Source organism: Phocoena phocoena, chromosome 17 (assembly GCF_963924675.1).
Source record: "Phocoena phocoena chromosome 17, mPhoPho1.1, whole genome shotgun sequence".
Taxonomy (NCBI): Eukaryota; Metazoa; Chordata; class Mammalia; order Artiodactyla; family Phocoenidae; genus Phocoena; species Phocoena phocoena.
The window spans coordinates 35,729,392-35,748,105 of NC_089235.1; the positions used below are offsets into that span (position 1 = coordinate 35,729,392).

General features: G+C 35.1%; 1 protein-coding gene across 1 annotated transcript in view; it reads left to right on the forward strand.

Annotated features, from left to right (window-relative positions):
• NECAB1 (N-terminal EF-hand calcium binding protein 1) overlaps nucleotides 1-18,714 on the forward strand; it is a 292,307-nt gene that overhangs the window by 234,797 nt on the left and 38,796 nt on the right. Inside the window, exon 8 of the mRNA XM_065895521.1 lies at nucleotides 6,061-6,137. Coding sequence (XP_065751593.1) covers nucleotides 6,061-6,137 — 77 coding nt within the window. The remainder of the gene's footprint in view (nucleotides 1-6,060; nucleotides 6,138-18,714) is intronic.

Here is an 18,714-nt window from a genome sequence, read left to right on the forward strand (position 1 = left end):
CAGATTATCCAAACAGAAAATCAATAAGGAAACACTGACCTTAAACAACACCTTAGACAAGATGGATTTAACAGATGTATATATGGGACATTCCATCCAAAAGCAGCAGATTACACATTCTTTTCAAGGGCACATGGAACATTCTCCAGGATAGATCACATGCTAGGCCACAAAATAAGTCTCAGTAAATTTAGGAAGACTGAAATAATATTAAGAAACTTTTCAACCACAATGCTATGAGACTAGAAATCAAGAAAAAAAAGTACAAATAAACACAAACACGTAGAGGCTAAAGAATATGCCTATAAAAAACCAATGGGTTGCTGGAAAAATCAAAGAAGAAATCAAAAAATAAATGGAGACAAATTAAAATGGAAACACAATGATCAAAAATCTATGGGATGCAGCAGCAGCAGGTCTAAGAGGAAGTTTATAGCAATACAAGCTTACCTGAGGGAACAAGAAAAATCTCACATAAATAACCTTACCTTACACCCAAAGGACTAGGAAAGGAAGAAAAGACAAAACCTGAATTTAGTAGAAGAAAAGAAATCATAAAGATCAGAGAGGAAATAAATAAAACTGAGACTTAAAAACAGTAAAAAAAAAAAAAAAAAAAAAAAACAAAAGACCAATGAAAGCAAGAGCAGGTTCTTTGAAAAGATAAACAAAATTGATAAACCTTTAGCCAGACTCATCAAGGAAAAAAGAGAGGACCCAAATCATTAAAATCAGAAATAAAACAGAAGTTATAACCAACACCAGAGAAATACAAAGGATCATAAGAGGCTACCATGAACAATTATATGCCAATAAAATGGACAATGTAGAAGAAATGAACATATTCAGAAGAAACAGAAAATATGAACAGACCAAATACCAGGAATGAAATTGAGAAAGTAATAAAACAGCCCCCAAAAAACAAAAGTCCAGGAGCAGTTATCCTCACAGATGAATTCTACCAAATATTTAGAAAAGAGTTACCACCTATTCTTCTCAAGATATTCCAAAAAATTGCAGAGGAAGGGACACTTCCAAACTCATTCTGTGAGGCCAGCATCACCCTGACACCAAAACCTGAAAAGATATCACACACAAAAAGAAAATTTCAGGCCAATATGAACATAAATGTAAAAATCCTCAATAAAGTGTTAGCAAACAAATTGAGCAATACATGAAAGGAATCATGAGCCATGATCAAGTAATATATTTATCCCAAGGATGCAAGGATGCTTCAATATCTGCAAAACAATCTATGTCATACATTATATTAAGAAACTGAAGAATAAAATTCATATAATCATCTCAATAACTGCAGAAAAGTTTTTGACAAAATTCAACATCCATTTATGATAAAAACTCTCCAGAAAGTGGGTATAGAGGGAACATTTCTCAACAAAACAAAGGCCATATATGACAACCCACATCATACTCAAAACAAAGGCCATATATGACAACCCACATCATACTCAATGGGGAGAAGCTGAAAGCATTTCCTCTAAGATCAGGAGCAAGACAAGGATGCCCACTCTCACGACTTCTCTTTAACGTAGTATTGGAAGTCCTAGTCACAGAAATCAGACTAAAAAAGGAATGCATACTGAAAAGGAAGAAGTAAAACTGTCAATATTTGAAGATGGTATGACACTATACATAAGAAATCCTAAAGACACCACCAAAAAGTTACCAGAACTCAACAATGAATTTGGTAAGGTTTCACGTTACAAAACGAGTATACAGAAATCTGTTGCATTGCTATACACTAAAAATATAGTATCAGAATAGAAATTATGAAAACAATTCCCTTTATGGTTCCATCAAAAAAAGTAAAATGCCTAGGAATAAATCTAAGTAGGTACAAGACCTGTGCTTCAAAAACTGACAAAAGTAATTGAAGATGAGACAAACAGATGGATAGACATTTCTCCAAAAAAGATATACAGATTGCCAACAAACACATGAAAGGATGCTCAACATCACTAATCATTGGATAAATGCAAATCAAAACCACAATGAGGTATCACCTCACACCAGTCAGAATGTCCATCAACAAAAATCTACAAACAATCAATGCTGGAAAGGGTGTGGAGAAGAGGGAACCTTCTTGTACTGTTGGTGGGAATGTAAACTGATAAAGCCACTATGGAAAACAGTATGGAGGTTCTTTAACAAACTAAAAATAGAACTACCATACGACCCAGAAATCCCACTACTGAGCATATACCCTGAGAAAACCATAATTCAAAAAGAGTCATGTATCGCAATGTTCACTGCAGGACTATATACAATAACCAGGACATGGAAGCAACCTAAGTGTCCATTGACAGATGAATGGATAAAGAAGATGTGGCACATATATACAATGGAATATTACTCAGCCATAAAAAGAAACGAAATTGAGTTATTTGTAGTGAGGTGGATGGACCTAGAGTCTGTCATACAGAGTGAAGTATGTCAGAAAGAGAAAAAAAAATACCATATGATAACACATATATATGGAATCTAAAGAAAAAAAATGGTTCTGAAGAACCTAAGTGCAGGGCAGGAATAAAGACACAGACATAGAGAATGGACTTGAGGACATGGGGAGAGGGAAGTATAAGCTGGGACGAAGTGAGAGAGTGTCACGGACATACATACACTACCAAATGTAAAATAGATAGCTAGTGGGAAGCAGCCACATAGCACAGGGAGAACAGCTCGGTTCTTTCTGACCACCTAGAGGAGTGGGATAGGGAGGGTGGGAGGGAGATGCAAGAGGGAGGAGAGGGAGGAGATATGGGGACATAGAATATGTATAGCTGATTCACTTTGTTATAAAGCAGAAACTAACACACCATTGTAAAGCAATTATACTCCAATAAAGATGTTAAAAGAAAGAAAGATATAGAATGTTCATGGATTAGAAGAATTAATATTGTTAAGATGACCATATTATCCTAGGCAATCTACAGACTCAGTGAAATCCCAATCAAAATATCACTGACATTTTTCACAGAGCTAGAACAAATAATTCTAAAAGGGCAAGGAAACACAAAAGACCCCAAATAGCCAAAACTATCTTGAGAAAGAAGAACAAAGCCAGAGGTATCACACTCCCTGATTTCAAACTATGCTACAAATCTACAGTAATCAAAACAGTATGGTACTGGCACAAACCCACACACATAGATTAATGGAACAGAATAGAGAGCCCAGAAATGAACACACACTTTTATGGGCAAATAATCTTGTCTACAACAAAATATGCAAAAGTATACAGTGGGGAAAATACAGCTTCTTCAATAAATGGTGTTGGAAAAACTGAACAGTTACATGCAAAAGTATTAAACTGGACTACTCTCTCACACCATGCAAAAAATAAATTTAAAGTGGATTAAAAACTTAAATGTAAGACCTGAAACCATGAGACTTCTGGAGGAAAACACAGGCAGTGTACTCTTTGACATTAGTCTTAATAATTATCTCTCCTCAGGTAAGGGAAACAAAAGCAAATATAAACAAATGGGACTACATCAAACTAAAAATCTTTTGCACTGTGAAGAAAGTTATCACAAAATCAAAAGTCCATCTACTAACTGGGAGAAAATATTTGCAAATGATGTATCTGATAACAGGTTAAGTATACAAAATATACAAAGAACTCATAAAGCTCAACATAAAACTCAAAAAAAACCCCCAAATAACCAGATTGAAAAATAGGCAGAAACTCTGAATAGACATTTTTCCAAAGACGGCATGCACATGAAAAAAATGTTCAATATCACTAATCATCAGGGAAATGTAAATCAAAACTGTAATGAGATATCACCTCACACCTTTCAGAGTGGCTATTGTCAAAAAAAGCCCACAAATAACAAATGTTGGCAAGGATGTGGAGAAGAGGGAACTCTAGTGCACCATTAGTGGAAATGTAAATTGGTGCAGCCACTATGGAAAACAGCATGCAGTTTCTTCAAGAAACTAAAAATAAAACTACCAAATGATCCAACAATTTCACTTCTGGGATTATGTCTGAAGAAAATGAAAACACTAATTCAAAAAGGTACATTCAATATTCATAGAAGCATTATTTACAATAGCCAAGATATGGAAGTAAACTAAGTGTCCATCAACAGATGAATGGATAAAGAAGAATGTGAGATATATATATATATATATATATATATATATATATATATATATATATATATATACATACACACACATATGTATGTATACAATGGAGTATGAGCCAGTCATGAAAAAGAATGAAATATTGCCATTTGCAACAACATGGATGGACCTGGAGTGAAATAAGTCAGAAAGAGAAAGACAAATACTAAATATTATCACTTGTATGTGGAATATAAAAAATTAAACATGGGATATATGTTTATGTATAGCTGATTCACTTTGTTATACAGCAGAAACTAACACACCATTTAAAAGCAATTATACTCCAATAAAGATGTTTAAAAAAAATTAAACCATAGATTGTTCTTTCCATTTTTGTCATTTAGAAAACAGTATTAAGCCCAAAATATCCTTCTATGGGACTTTGTTGTGATAGCTGCCTTAAATTCTTTTAGGAGCAACCTAGAATGGAAAGATGTTAACTACTCTGCAAATTAAAATATAAACATAAACTTCGTTTACATATTTATAATATTTTATTGTAAAAGCACTCATTTTTAGTAGCCACTTCTTTGTGGCAATGCTACTGCTTCTTTTTGCATCATAATTTATTTGGTGGGCTTTGAGAGGAGCTTCACTGAAGATGGCAGGTGGAGAAGTGAATTCTAATGTAAAGTACTACCCCCTTATAATTTAGGTCTTATCTTCCTAACATTCAAAGCTAAAACAAGGCTTTATAGTCTTAAATTCAATCACATTCTTCTATCAGGAAATATCAAAAAGTATTACTTCAGCAAATGTCTGTGAAAATATTTTGAGCAAGCTGCCATAAGGATACACAAGGATACCAGGATGTTTGTGCAGGGGCTCACACCACAACTTACTCCTTCTTGCCTTTGCATAATAATATATATAACAGCAACAATAATAGCAGCAGCACTTACATAATGTTTATCCTGCTGTTAGATAGAGATGTGTGTGTGTATACACAGACATATTAAAAATACTAGGGGGCTTCCCTGGTGGAAGTGGTTGAGAGTCCGCCTGCCGATGCAGTGGACCCGGGTTCGTGCCCCGGTCTGGGAAGATCCCACATGCCGCGGAGCGGCTGGGCCTATGAGCTATGGCCGCTGAGCCTGCGCGTCCGGAGCCTGTGCTCCGCAACGGGGAGCCCACAGCAGTGAGGGGCCCGCATACCGCAAAATAAATAAATAAAATAAAAAAATAAAAATACTACATACGTAGTACATGTACGTTTGTGTGTGTATATATGCACATATGTATGTATGCATATGTGTATATATACACAATCCTCACAGTGAGGCTTGTGATATTATTATGCCCATTTAAAAATAAGAAAAGTGAGACCAGAGATGTTAAGTAATTTGACCAAAATCAGCGGGCTCCAGAGCTTGTACTCTTCACTGCTATGCCATGAACATAGTGTCCACTCAGGTTAGTCCCTAGGGAAGGAGATACCAGCTACCTTGCTCTTATACTTCTTTTTGATTAATAATTTATCCCTTGCTGTGTTCATGGCTATGATTTCCCTGGCTCCTGCCACTGCCCCAGAAGTAAGTTTAGAATTGTTTCTTGGTGCTTTCCTTTTTCTAAAAGAAAAATCAGCTACATTATGTGGTGTTAAAAATGGCTCAGCAGGATCTGTTCTTTTGAATATCAAAGGCCAGTGTAGGCAACAACATAAAAAAAATAAACATAAAAATGAACCCACTGGGATACATGGATCTATGGAAATTAATAACTTAGAAAGAACTCATGTGAATCTATCTATATACATAAATATAAATATATATATATTTAAATGTGGTGATTAGCCAGTGACACTGTGTTCTTCCTTCAGGGTAAAAGAAAAGCTCTGAGACACCAGAGCATTCCTGCTCTGTCTAGAGTTTAATATATTGCCCTCATGGTTTTCCCCTCAAGGCTTATTAGAAGAAGATAACCAGTGGATGACCCAGATAAACAGACTCCAGAAATTAATTGATAGACTGGAAAAGAAGGTGAGTGCTTCCTTTTCTTTCTTCTCCCTCTTAGTTTTCAGTAGATTATGACTCATTATTCCTTATTCCCCCAATATTCATGTCTGCCTGGATAGACTAGCAACCAGGATCTCCGTTATACTGCTTGATAGTTATTTGGGATTTTTGTTAAAGCAAATATAATGTTAATTCTCATTCCCCCCATGCCAATCCCTAATTATAGTTAAAATAGTATATAGGGTTTAAAGTTAAATAAATCTACTGCATTGTCTGACTTTTAGGTTATCAACCATGTAAGGTAGCAGTGTGCTTGAATGATGCAAATGGCAGCTCTTGGGAATGACCTGGTTGATGCCTTGGGAATGTTTCAAAGTGATTCAGGGAAATGGCTGTGTGGTACACTAAAAGATGATATTGTACACTCAACTTCTAGAAATTAGCATCTTAACTGATGATTTTTAGCATGAAAACTACCAAGTTAGCAAGCAAGTTAAGATATGATGAAGAGTTCTTCAGAACTATATTTTATGTTTCCAGTTATTGTATTTTTATTGACTAATTCAATTAGCACCAAGTAGTCCTGATATTATAATTATATTCCTCTTAAGCAGCTTTAATGGAAGAGGCTGCTTTTGTTAATCAGTAAGAATATGTGTTTTCTGTGCATGCCAAGCACGAAGGAAGGAACCTTTATGCTTGCGAGAGAGTTTCTGACTTTGAAGAACCCAGAGTCTACCCGTAAAAATATTCTATATTCATTAAATGAGTTAACAGATTTTTAAAAGTATGCAGTTGCACAAAACCAAGCTCATTGTTAATGCTCAGTAAATACTTAATGACTGACTGAGACATGCCAAAGGAATGGAGCATATACTAAAATTTACAGTTGCTAACCTGACGGAATGATCACTGCAAGCTGGGAAGGACCGCTTGTGTCAGGAAGGGCTTAAGGGGCCTTTAGAAATGATGACAATTAGGAATTTTGAGTGCAAGTAACAGAAATTACCTCTTTAATAAAAAAGAAATCTCTAGAAGGAAATGGGAGTGTTCACGAATCAACAGACAGTCTAGAGGTCTAGACTTAGGAAGTCAGTAGACAAGATAAGTCTAGAGATGTAGGTAAGCAAGAAATACTCACCAGTCTCTCAGGTTGTCTCCACTGTAATAGATGAGTTTCAACAATTTCCAGTCTATGGACATTCTGCTCAAGATTCCACTTTCCAGGAGGGAGAGTCTGGTTTGTCTTGTTATGGTTGCATGCAGGTCTCTTAGATAAGGAAGGAGAGAAAACCTTGGTTAACAGTCAAGTATTAAAATGAGATGAGATCATTCACTGAAGGAAATTGTATTGTCACTAAAATCAGAATAAATGTTAGTCAGCTAACAAACTAATAAGTATTTGCTATGGGAAAATAACTTTTTAGTAAACAGAGAGCAGTTGGAGAGGGCATTCAGGTAAGGTGATGGCATGAGCAAAGATTAAGTAGACCAACCTGGTTAGAGTCTTCCATTTAGGGACATAGTGACATATAAGATTATATGAAAGGATGGGGCTGAATTATGGATGGCCTTAAATAACAGACTAAGGAATTTGGACTTGATCTTGGAGACAACAGGAGGCATTTATTATTTTTCAACAGATAAGTGACATAATAAAAAAGATCCTTTAGATAGAAAATTGGACAGCAAGAATATGAAATGGATTCAAACAAGAAGATTCAGTCAGAGCTACCAAAGCCAGCTATAACAGTGACATTAAAGGGCAGGCTGTATACCTGAGCCCACTGGGATCAAGTATAGTAAAAGATGGGCCTGGACTAAGTGACTAAAAAGAAAATGGCAGATTTGAAAGACTTGAGGTGAAATTAACAGGACCGTTGAATGTGTATGATGGGTAAAAGGGTAGTTTCAAATAGGAGTCTGAGGATTTGAGCCCAAGTGTCTGAGACAATTATACCACTAACAGACAAGGGAGAGACAGTGAGAGATAATTGGTGAGGTGAGGTGAGGAGGTGAGGAGGTGAACTGGTTTATTAAATTTCAAGATATAATAGGACATCTAAGTAGAAATATCCAGTTAGATTAGTATTTGAGATCTTGAGAGCCATCTCCCAGAGGTGAAACCTCATGTCCTAAGGATGGGTAAGGTCTCTGAAATGGAGATTCTATACAAAGAAGAACCACGTCTAGAGGAAACAACTTTGGAGAGTTCCAGTCCCTCTGCCACCACATCACTGTTCACTAAATTTAAATTGACCACTTATGGGGACAAATAACATAAACTAAGAGTTTGCTGCAAGTCAACTTTCCTCCTTTCTAATTTCATTAATTGATGTGTGAATTGAGATTAAAATGCTTGATAATAAAAATAGTGGCCATACAAATTAGTTTTCCAATGGTGGAAGTCTTGGAAATGCAGGACCCTATTTAAAAAACAAACCTTGTTAAAACATAAAGATTCAGTTGTTAAATAAGTTTGGATTCATTTAAAGAATACAAGTACCTCTTTTTAAAATGGTTTGGAAGTCCTTGGCAAAGCTGTCTTTCTTCTGGTGTCATAAATGTATGTCATTCTTTTTAAAGGGGTAGCTCAAACTCAGGTCATGGCTTTTTTTCCAACTTAAAATCAAAGTATTGTCATGTCTCCTTCTTTTCTAGGCTTTTTTCTCCCTTCATTCCTATGAAAGCATTTCATTATGAGAACAGTGGCTGAGAGGTTTGCTGAAAGTACAATGTGATTGATGGTCTTAAACATGGGGCTCCAGCTGTGTGGGGCTCAGCATGATCTGTCTTAATGAAAGGAGAAGCAGTGCAAGTTGGGTTTTTTTCTGCAACTTGTTCTGTACTATGCTGAATTAGGTTTTTAGAGGAAAAACATCCAATTGACAAACAGAAGCTAAGTGCATATTATATTTTACTGATGGCTGTTTTGTCTTCTCAGTTGTTAGCACTAGGTTTGATCTCCACATTAAAAGGGAATGTACTTAGAGTGGAAGCCATACTGTCTTTTCTCACCACTAAGTATCTATGATAAATCTTTCCTGCACTGTAAACCAAGCCCAATACCATTTATGTGGGGGAAAAATAACCTTTGAAATTTCTACAAGTCTCTTCAGACATTCCTTTTTTCCACTTCAGCCTCTCTGAGTATTTATGGGATATATTGAGATTATATCTCATGTTTTGCTTGAACTCTGCAGAAACCAGTGTTCAATGCTTAAACAAAACAACAACAAAGTCCGTTTAATCTTCATGAAGTCTTAAGTATACCATCAGATCACAGTATATCCATATTTAAAGGGATATAATTAAGGATGTCACACTCATACAACTTGCTTTAAGTTTTTTACCTTAGATTAAAGAAAGTAGAACTGAAAAGTGTGCCTGAGTTGTTATTAGGGAAACAGCAGTCAAAGAGATCACTATTGTTACAGTTTCTATATGCAGAGTACTTTTAAAGATTCAATTCACATCTATATGCATTATATGTTTGTCTTCACAGAAGAGCTAGGATTTAAATGGGCATTCATTCAGCCACTTGTTTATTCAACTAACATTTATTGAGTACCCACTTTATGCAAGGTACTATTCTGACAGTGAGAATATAGCAGTGATCAAAACAGGTAAGGTCCTTGGTCTCTGGAGAGACAGACAAACCCCAAGTAAACAAATTCATGAAATGAAGTAATTTCGGATAGTGTAAAGTACTATGAAGAAAATGTAGGACAATGTGATGAAGATGGAGGGTTGGATACTTAAAGTGAGTAATCTGAGAAGGTCACTTTAAGGATGTGATATTTGAGTTGAAGTTAGAAAAATAAGGAAGAGCCAACTAGAGGAAAACCTAGGGGTAGAGAATATAAGGCAGTGGAAATAGTAAAAGTGAATTGCAGAGAAGTTAAATAACTTGCATAAAGTTCACCCACAAAAGAACTGCATAGCTAGAGCTATGTAGCTCTGTTATTAACAGGCTTATACTATTTCAGGCAGTCTGGATTTCTATAACTTTCTATTTATTTCTTATCTATTTGAAGGAATTATTGTGCATAATCCTCACTTGTTTTCCAGTTTTGAGAAATAATTGACATACATCACTATTTAAATTTAAAGCATACAGCGTGATGGCTTTATTTACATATAAGGTGAAATAATTACCACAATACGTTCGTTAACATCCATCTTCTCATACAGGTACAATAAAAAGGAAAGGAAGAAAAACAAGGGAAAAATATTTATCTTCTTAGGATTTACTCTTTTAACTTTCCTACATGCCATACAGCAGTGTTAATTATAGTCATCATATTGTAACATTACATCGTTAATACTTATTTATCTTATAACTGGAAGAAGTTTGTACCTTTTTTTTTTTTTTTTTTTTTTTTAGTTTGTACCTTTTGACTATCTTCATCCTATTCCCCTCCTCCCACTCTCTCCCTCTGGTAACCAAAAATCTGCTCTCTTTTTCTATGAGTTTGGGGTTTTTGTTTTTATTTTTTTTAGATTCCACATATAAATTATATCATACAGTACAGTATTTGTCTTTCTCTGTCTTATTTCTCTTAGCATAATATCTTCAAGGCTCATCCCTGTGGTCACAAATGGTAGGATTTCCTTGTTTTTTGTGGCTGAATAATATTCCATTATATATGTATGTATATATATATATATATATATATATCTCACATGTTCTTTATCCATTCACCCATCGATGGACAATTAGGTTGTTTTCATGTCTTGGCTTCTATAAATAATGCTGGTATGAACATAGGGGTGCAGATATCTTTTCGACGTAGTGTTTTCATTACCTTTGAATATACTTCAGAAATGGAATTGCTAGATCATATGGTAGCTCAGTATTTAATTTTTTGAGGAACGTGAGAAAGCCATACTGCTTTCCATAGTGGATGCACCAATTTACAATCTACCAACAATGCACAAGCATTCCCTTTTTCCACATTCTTGCCATCACGTTATCTCTTGTTTTTTTTGTGATGGTCATTCTAATAGACATGAGTGATATCTCAGTGTGGTTTTACTTTGCTTTTCCTTAATGAGTAGTGATGTTGATCATCTTTTCATGTACATGTTGACCTTTCATATATCTTCTTTGGAGAAATGTCTATTCAGGTCCTTTGCTCATTTTTTTTTTTTTTTTTTTTTGCTATTGAATTATATGAGTTATTTATGTATTTTGAATGTTAACCCTTATCAGATATATGGTTTTCAAATATTTTGTTCCCATTCTAAAGTTTGTCTTTTCACTTTATTGATTTATTTTCCTTGTTGTTGTTGTTTACTGTGCAGAAGCTTTTTAGTTTGATGTATCCCACTTGTTTATTTTTTATTTATTTGTTTGTGCTTCAGGTGACATATCCAAAAATCATTACCAAGAATCATGTCAGGGAGCTTTATTACTATGTTTTCTTCTAGGAGTTTCATGGTTTCAGGTCTTACATTTAAATCCTTAGTCCATTTTGAGTTAATTTTGTGAGTGGTGTAAGATATGGGTCCAATTTCATTCTTTTACATGTGAATATCCAATTATCCCAGAGTCATTTATTAAAAAGACTTTCTTTTCTCCACTGAGTATTCTTCCCTATTAAATATTAGTGGATTGTATATGTTTGGTTTTATTTCTGGGCTCTCAATTCTATTCCATCGGTCTTTTGTGTGTTATTATGCTAGTAGCATACTGTTTGACGGCTTTAGCTTTATAGTATAACTTGAAATCAGGAAGTATGATCTCTCCTGCTCTTTTCTTCTTTCTCAGCATTTCTTTAGCTATTCAGCGTTTTTTGTGGTTCATATAACTTTTAGGAGTGTTTTTTCTACCTCTGTAAAAGATGCCATTGGAATATGGATAGGGATTTTATTGAATCTATAGATGGCTTTTGGTAGTATTGATGTTTTAACAATATTAATTCTTCCAGTTCATGAATACAGAATACCCTTCTACTTATTTGTATTTTTGTATTTTCTTTGATTTCTTTCATCAATGTCTTTCAGTCTTCACAGTAGAGAAATTTCACTTGCTTAGTTAAATGTATTCCTAAGTATTTTTTTATGCTGTTGTAAATAGGATTGATTTCTTTATTTTTTTTCAGAAAATTCACTGTAGGCATATAGAAATGCTACTGATTTTTGTATGTTAATTTCATATCTTGAAACTTTATTGAATTCCTTGACTAGATCTGACAGTTTTTTTTGTTACATCTTTAAGATTTTTGTTTATAAAACCAAGCCATCTGCAAATAGAGATGGTTTTACTTCTTCATTTACTTTTATTTCTCTTTCTTGCCTGATTTCTCTAGGTAAGATTTCTAGTACTATTTTGAACAGGAGTGGTGAGAATAGACACACTTGTCTTATTCCTGATCCTTAGAGGAAAAGGTTTCACCCTTTCACCATTAGTATGATGTTGAGGAAGCTGTGGGCTTGTCATATATGACTTTTATTATGTTGAGATATGTTCCTTTTATGACTTTTTGTTAAGGGCTTTTATTATGAATTTATGTTAAATTTTATCAAATGATTTTTCTGTGTCTATTGAGATGATTGTATGATTTTTTTCTTTCTGTTAAGATGATGTATCACACTGATTTATTTGCATATGTTGAACCATCCTTGCATCCCAGGGATAAATCCCACTTGATCATGATAAATGATTCTTTTAATGTGCTACTGAATTTGGTTTGCTAGTATTTTATTGAAATTTTTGCATCTATAATTATCAGGGGTATTGACCTATAGCTGTCATTTCTACTAGTGTCCTTTTCTGGTTTTAGTCTCACGATAATGCTGGCCTCATAAAATAAATTTGGGAGTACTCTCTCCTCTTCTATTTCTGGAAAAATTTGAGAAGCATTGGTGTTAATTCTTTAAATGTTTGGTAAAATTCACGAGTGAAGCCATCTGGTCCTGGACTTTTGTTTGTTGGGAGGTTTTTGATTACGGATTCAATCCCTTTACTAGTAAATGGTCTATTCAGATTTTATATTTCTTCCTAATTAAGTCTTGGTAAATGATATGTTTCTAAGAATTTTTCCATTTATTCTAGGTTGCCCAGTTTGTTAGCATATGGTTGGCTGTTATGATCCTTTGAATTCTGTGGTATCAGTTATAATGTCTGATTTTTAAATTATAATTTTGTTAATTTGTGTCCTTTCTCTTTTTCCCTTGGTTAGTCTAGCTAAGGGTTTGTCAATTTTTCTTATCTTTTCAAAGAACCAACTCTTAGTTTGGATAATCTTTCCAATTGTTTTTCTGTTCTCTATTTCATTTATTTCTGTTCTAATCTTTATTATTTTCTTTCTTCTGTTAACTTTGTGCTCTGATCTTCTTTTTCTAGTTTTTGAAGCTGTAGAGTGAGGTTGTTTATTTGGGATCTTTCTTACTTCTTAAGTAGGTGTTTATTGCTATGAACCTCCCTCTTAGAACTGCTTTTGCTGCATCCCACAGGTTCTGGTGTGTTGCATTTTCACTTTTGTTTGTCTCAAAAATTTTATTTCCTCTTTAACTTCTTCTTTGATCCATTGGTTGTTTAAGACAGTGTTGTTTAATTTCCTTGTTTTCATGAATTTTTCAGTTTTCTTCTTCTTATTGATTCCTACTTTCATGCCATTGTGGTCACAAAAGATACTTGGTATGATTTTTTTTTTTTTTTTTGTGGTACGCAGTTCTCTCACTGTTGTGGCCTCTCCCATTGCAGAGCACAGGCTCCGGATGCACATGCTCAGCGGCCATGGTTCATGGGCCCAGCTGCTCTGTGGCATGTGGGATCTTCCTGGACCGGGGCACGAACCCATGTTCCCTGCATCGGCAGGTGGACTCTCAACCACTGCGCCACCAGGGAAGCCCACTTGATATGATTTTAATCTTCTTTAATTGCTAAGACTTGATTTGTGGCCTAACATATGGTCCATTCTAGAATTTTGTTGTACACCTGAGAAAAATATATATTCTGCTATTGAGAGATAGAATATGAATATTAGGATCATTTAGTCTTTAATGTTGTTCGAATCTGTTGTTTTCTTACTGATTCTCTGTCTGCATGAAATGTCCATTGACAGATGAATGGATAAAGAAGATGTGGTACATATATACAATGGAATATTACTCAGCCATAAAAAAGGAACAAAATTGGGTCATTTGTAGAGATGTGGATGGAACTAGAGTCTGTCATACAGAGTGAAACAAGTCAGAAAGAGAAAAACAAACACTGTATATAAACACATATATGTGGAATCTAGAAAAATGATACAGATGAACCTATGTGCAGGGCAGAAATAGAGACACAGACATAGAGAACGGATGTGTGGGCATGGGGTGGGGGAAGGGGAGAGTGGGATGAATTAGGAGATTAGGATTGACATATATACACTACCATGTGTAAAATAGATAGCTAGTGGGAACCAGCTGTATAGCACAGGGAGCTCAGCTCTTTGCTCTGTGGTGACCTAGATAGGTGGGACTGGGAGTGGAGGAGTGGGAGGGAGGTTCAAGAGAGAAGGCATGTATGAATACATATAGTTGATTCACCTCATTGTACAGCAGAAACTAATACAACATTGTATAGCAATTATACTCCAATAAAATAAATAAATAATTAAAATAAAAGTAGGGTAATAAAGCCCCCAACTAGTATTGTATTACTGTCTATTTCTCTTTTTAGCTCTGTCAGTTGGCTTTATATATTTAGGTACTCCAATGTTGGGTGCATAAATATTTACAGTTCTTATATCTTCTTGATATATTGATCTTTTTGTCATTATATAATGACACCCTTTGTCTTTATTCACCATTTTTCGTTTAAAGTCAATTTTGTCTAAGTATAGCTACCTCTGCTTTCTGTTGTTATTATTTGCTTGAAATGTCTCTTTCCATCCCTTAACTCTCAGTCTATATGTGCTTTTAAGGCTAAAGTAAGACTCCTGTAGGCAGCATATTATTAGATCTTGTTTTTTTTTTTAATCCATTCAGCCATTCAATGTCTTTTCTTTTTTATCAGATTATAATCGCTTTACAGTGTTGTGTTAGTTTCTGCTGTACAATGAAGTGAGTCAGCTATATGTATACACATATCCCCTCCCCCATGGACCTGCCTCTCACCACCCCATCCCACCCATCTAGGTCATCATAGAGCAAAAACCTGAGCTCCCTGTGCTATAAAGCAGGTTCCCACTAGCTATCTATTTTACACATGGTAGAGTATATTTGTCAATCCTAATCTCCTAATTCATCCCACCTTCCCCTTTCCCCCCTTGGTGTCCATACATTTGTTCTCTACATCTGTGTCCCTATTTCTGCCTTGCAAACCAGTTTATCTATACCATTTTTCTAGAATCCACATATATGCATTAATATATGATATTTGTTTTTCCCTTTCTGACTTACTTCACTCTTTATGACAGATTCTAGATCCATCCATATCTCTACAAATGACCCAATTTCATTCCTTTTTATGGCTGAGTAATATGCCATTGTATATATGTACCACATCTTCTTTATCAATTCATCTGTTCTCCAAAGTGGCTGTATCCATTTACATTCCCACCAACAGTGCAAGAGGGTTCCCTTTTCTCCACACCATCTCCAACATTTATTGTTTGTAGATTTATTGATGATGGCCATTCTAACCAGTGAGAGGTGATACTTCACTATAATACTGATTTGCAGTTCTCTAATAATTAATGAGGTTGAGCATCTTTTCATGTGCCTCTTGGCCAACTGTATGTCTTCTTTGGCTAAATGTCTATTTAGGTCTTCTGCCCATTTTTTGATTGGGTTGTTTGGTTTTTTTATATCGAGCTCCATGAGCTGTTTGTATATTTTGGAGATTAATCCTTTGTCTGTTGTTTCATTTGCAAATATTTTCTCCCATTCTGAGGGTTGTCTTTTTGTCTTGTTTATTGTCTTTGCTGTGCAAAAGTTTTTTGTTGCAATGGTAAGTGGGAGTGTTTCCTTAATTTCTCTTTCTGATTTTTCATTGTTAGTGTATGGGAATGCAAGAGATTTCTGTGCATCAATTTTGTATCCTGCACTTTACCAAATTCATTGATTAACTCTAATAGTTTTCTTGTGGCATCTTTAAGATTTTCTATGTAGAGTATCATGTTATCTGCAAACAGTGACAGTTTTACTTCTTCTTTTCCAATTAATATTACTTTTATTTCTTTTTCTTCTCTGATTGCCATGCTAGGACTTCCAAAACTATGTTGAATAAGAGTGGTGAGAGTGGACATCCTTGTTTTGTTCCTGATCTTAGATGAAATGATTTCAATTTTTCACCATTGAGAACAATGTTGGCTGTTGGTTTGTCATTTATGGCCTTTATTATGTTGAGGTAGGTTCCCTCTATGCCCACTTTCTGGACAGTTTTTATCATAAATGAGTATTGGATATTTTCAAAAGCTTTTTCTACATCTATTGAAATGATCATATGGTTTTCATTCTTTAATTTGTTAATATGGTGTATCACATTGATTTGTGTACATTGAAGAATCCTTGCATTCCTGGGATAAATCCCACTTGATCATGGTGTATGATCCTTTAATATGTTGATGGATTCTGTTTGCTAGTATTTTGTTCAGGATTTTTGTGTCTATGTTCATCAGTGATATTGGTCTGTAAATTTTGTGTGTGTGATCTCTTTGTCTGGTTTTGGTATCAGGGTGATGGTGGCCTCGTAGAACAAGTTTGGGCATGCTCCTCCCTCTGCAATTATTTTGGAAGAGTTTAGGAATGATAGTTGATCACTCTTCTCTCAATGTTTGATAGAATTCGCCTATGTAGCCATCTGGTCCTGGACTTTTTTTTTTTTTTTTTGCGGTACGGGGGCCTCGCACTGCTGTGGCCTCTCCTGTTGCGGAGCACAGGCTCCGGACACACAGGCTCAGCGGCCATGGCTCACGGGCCCAGCCACTCCGCGTCACGTGGGACCCTCCCGGACCGGGGCACGAAACCGTGTCCCCTGCATCGGCAGGCGGACTCTCAACCACTGCGCCACCAGGGAAGCCCTGGTCCTGGACTTTTGTTTGTTGACAAGTTTTAAAGTACAGTTTCAGCTTCATTACTTGTGATTCACTTTGTTTATATTTTCTAATTCTTCCTTGTTCAGGCTTGGAAAGTTGTACCTTTCCAAGAATTTGTCCATTTCTTCCAGGTTGTCCATTTTATTGGCATAGAGTTGCTTGTAGTAATCTCTTATGATCCTTTGTATTTCTGCAGTGTCTCTTGTAATTTCTCCTTTTTCATTTCTAATTTTATTGATTTGAGTCCTCTCCCTTTTTGTCTCTTTGAGTCAGGCTATAGGTTTATCAATTTCATTTTCTCAAAGAAGTAACTTTTAGTTTTATTGATCTTTGCTATTGTTTTCTTCATTTCTATTTCATTTATTCCTGCTCTGATCTTTATGATTTTTTCCGTCTACTAACATTGAGTTTTGTTTGTTCTTCTTTCTTTAATGGATTTAGGTGTAAGGTTAGATTGTTTATTTGAGATTTTTCTTGTTTCTTGAAGTAGGACTGTATTGCTATAAACTTCCCTCTTAGAACTGCTTTTGCTGTATTCCATAGCTTTTGGGTCATTGTGTTTTCATTGTCATTTGTTTCTGTTTATTTTTTAATTTCCTCTTTGATTTCTTCAGTGATTTCTTGGTTATTTAGCAGCACACTGTTTAGCCTCTGTGTGTTTGTGTTTTTTGGTTGTTGTTGTTTTTTTTCCTGTAATTGATTTCTAATCTCATAGCATTGTGGTCAAAAAAGATGCTTGATATGATTTCAATTTTCTTAAAATTTCCAAGGCTTGATATGTGATATATCCTGGAGAATAGTGTGCACTTGAGAAGAAAGTGTATTCTGCCACTTTCAGGTGGAATGTCCTATAAATATCAATTAAATCTATCTGGTCTACTGTGTCATTTAAACTCTGTGTTTCCTTACTTATTTTCTGTCTGGAAGATCTGTCCATTGGTGTAACTGTGGTATTAAAGTCCCCCACTATTATTGTGTTACTGTTGATTTCCCCTCTTATGGCTGTTAGCCTTTGCCTTATATATTGAGGTGCTCCTATGTTAGGTGCATAAATGTTTATAATTTTTATATCTTCTTCTTGAATTGATCCCTTATCTAGTGTCCTTCCTTATCTCTAGTAACAGTTTTTGTTTTAAAATCTATTTTATCTGACATGAGTATTGCTATTCCAGCCTTCTTTTGATTTCCATTTGCATGGAATATCTTTTTCCATCCCTTCACTTTCAGTGTGTATGTGTCCCTAGGTCTAAAGTGGGTCCCTTGTAGACAGCACGAGTCTTGTTTTTGTATCCATTCAGCTAGTCTGTGTCTTTAGGTTGGAGCATTTAATCCATTTACATTTAAGGTAATTATCAATATGTATGCTCCTATTACCAATTTCTTAATTGTTTGGATTTGATTTTGTATGTCTTTTCCTTCTCTTGTGTTTCCTGCCTGGAGAAGTTCCTTTAGCATTTGTTGTAACGCTGGTTTGGTTGTGCTAAATTCTCTTAGCTTTTGCTTGTTTGTAAAGCTTTTGATTTCTCCTTTGAATCTGAATAAGATCCTCACTGGGTAGAGTAATTTTT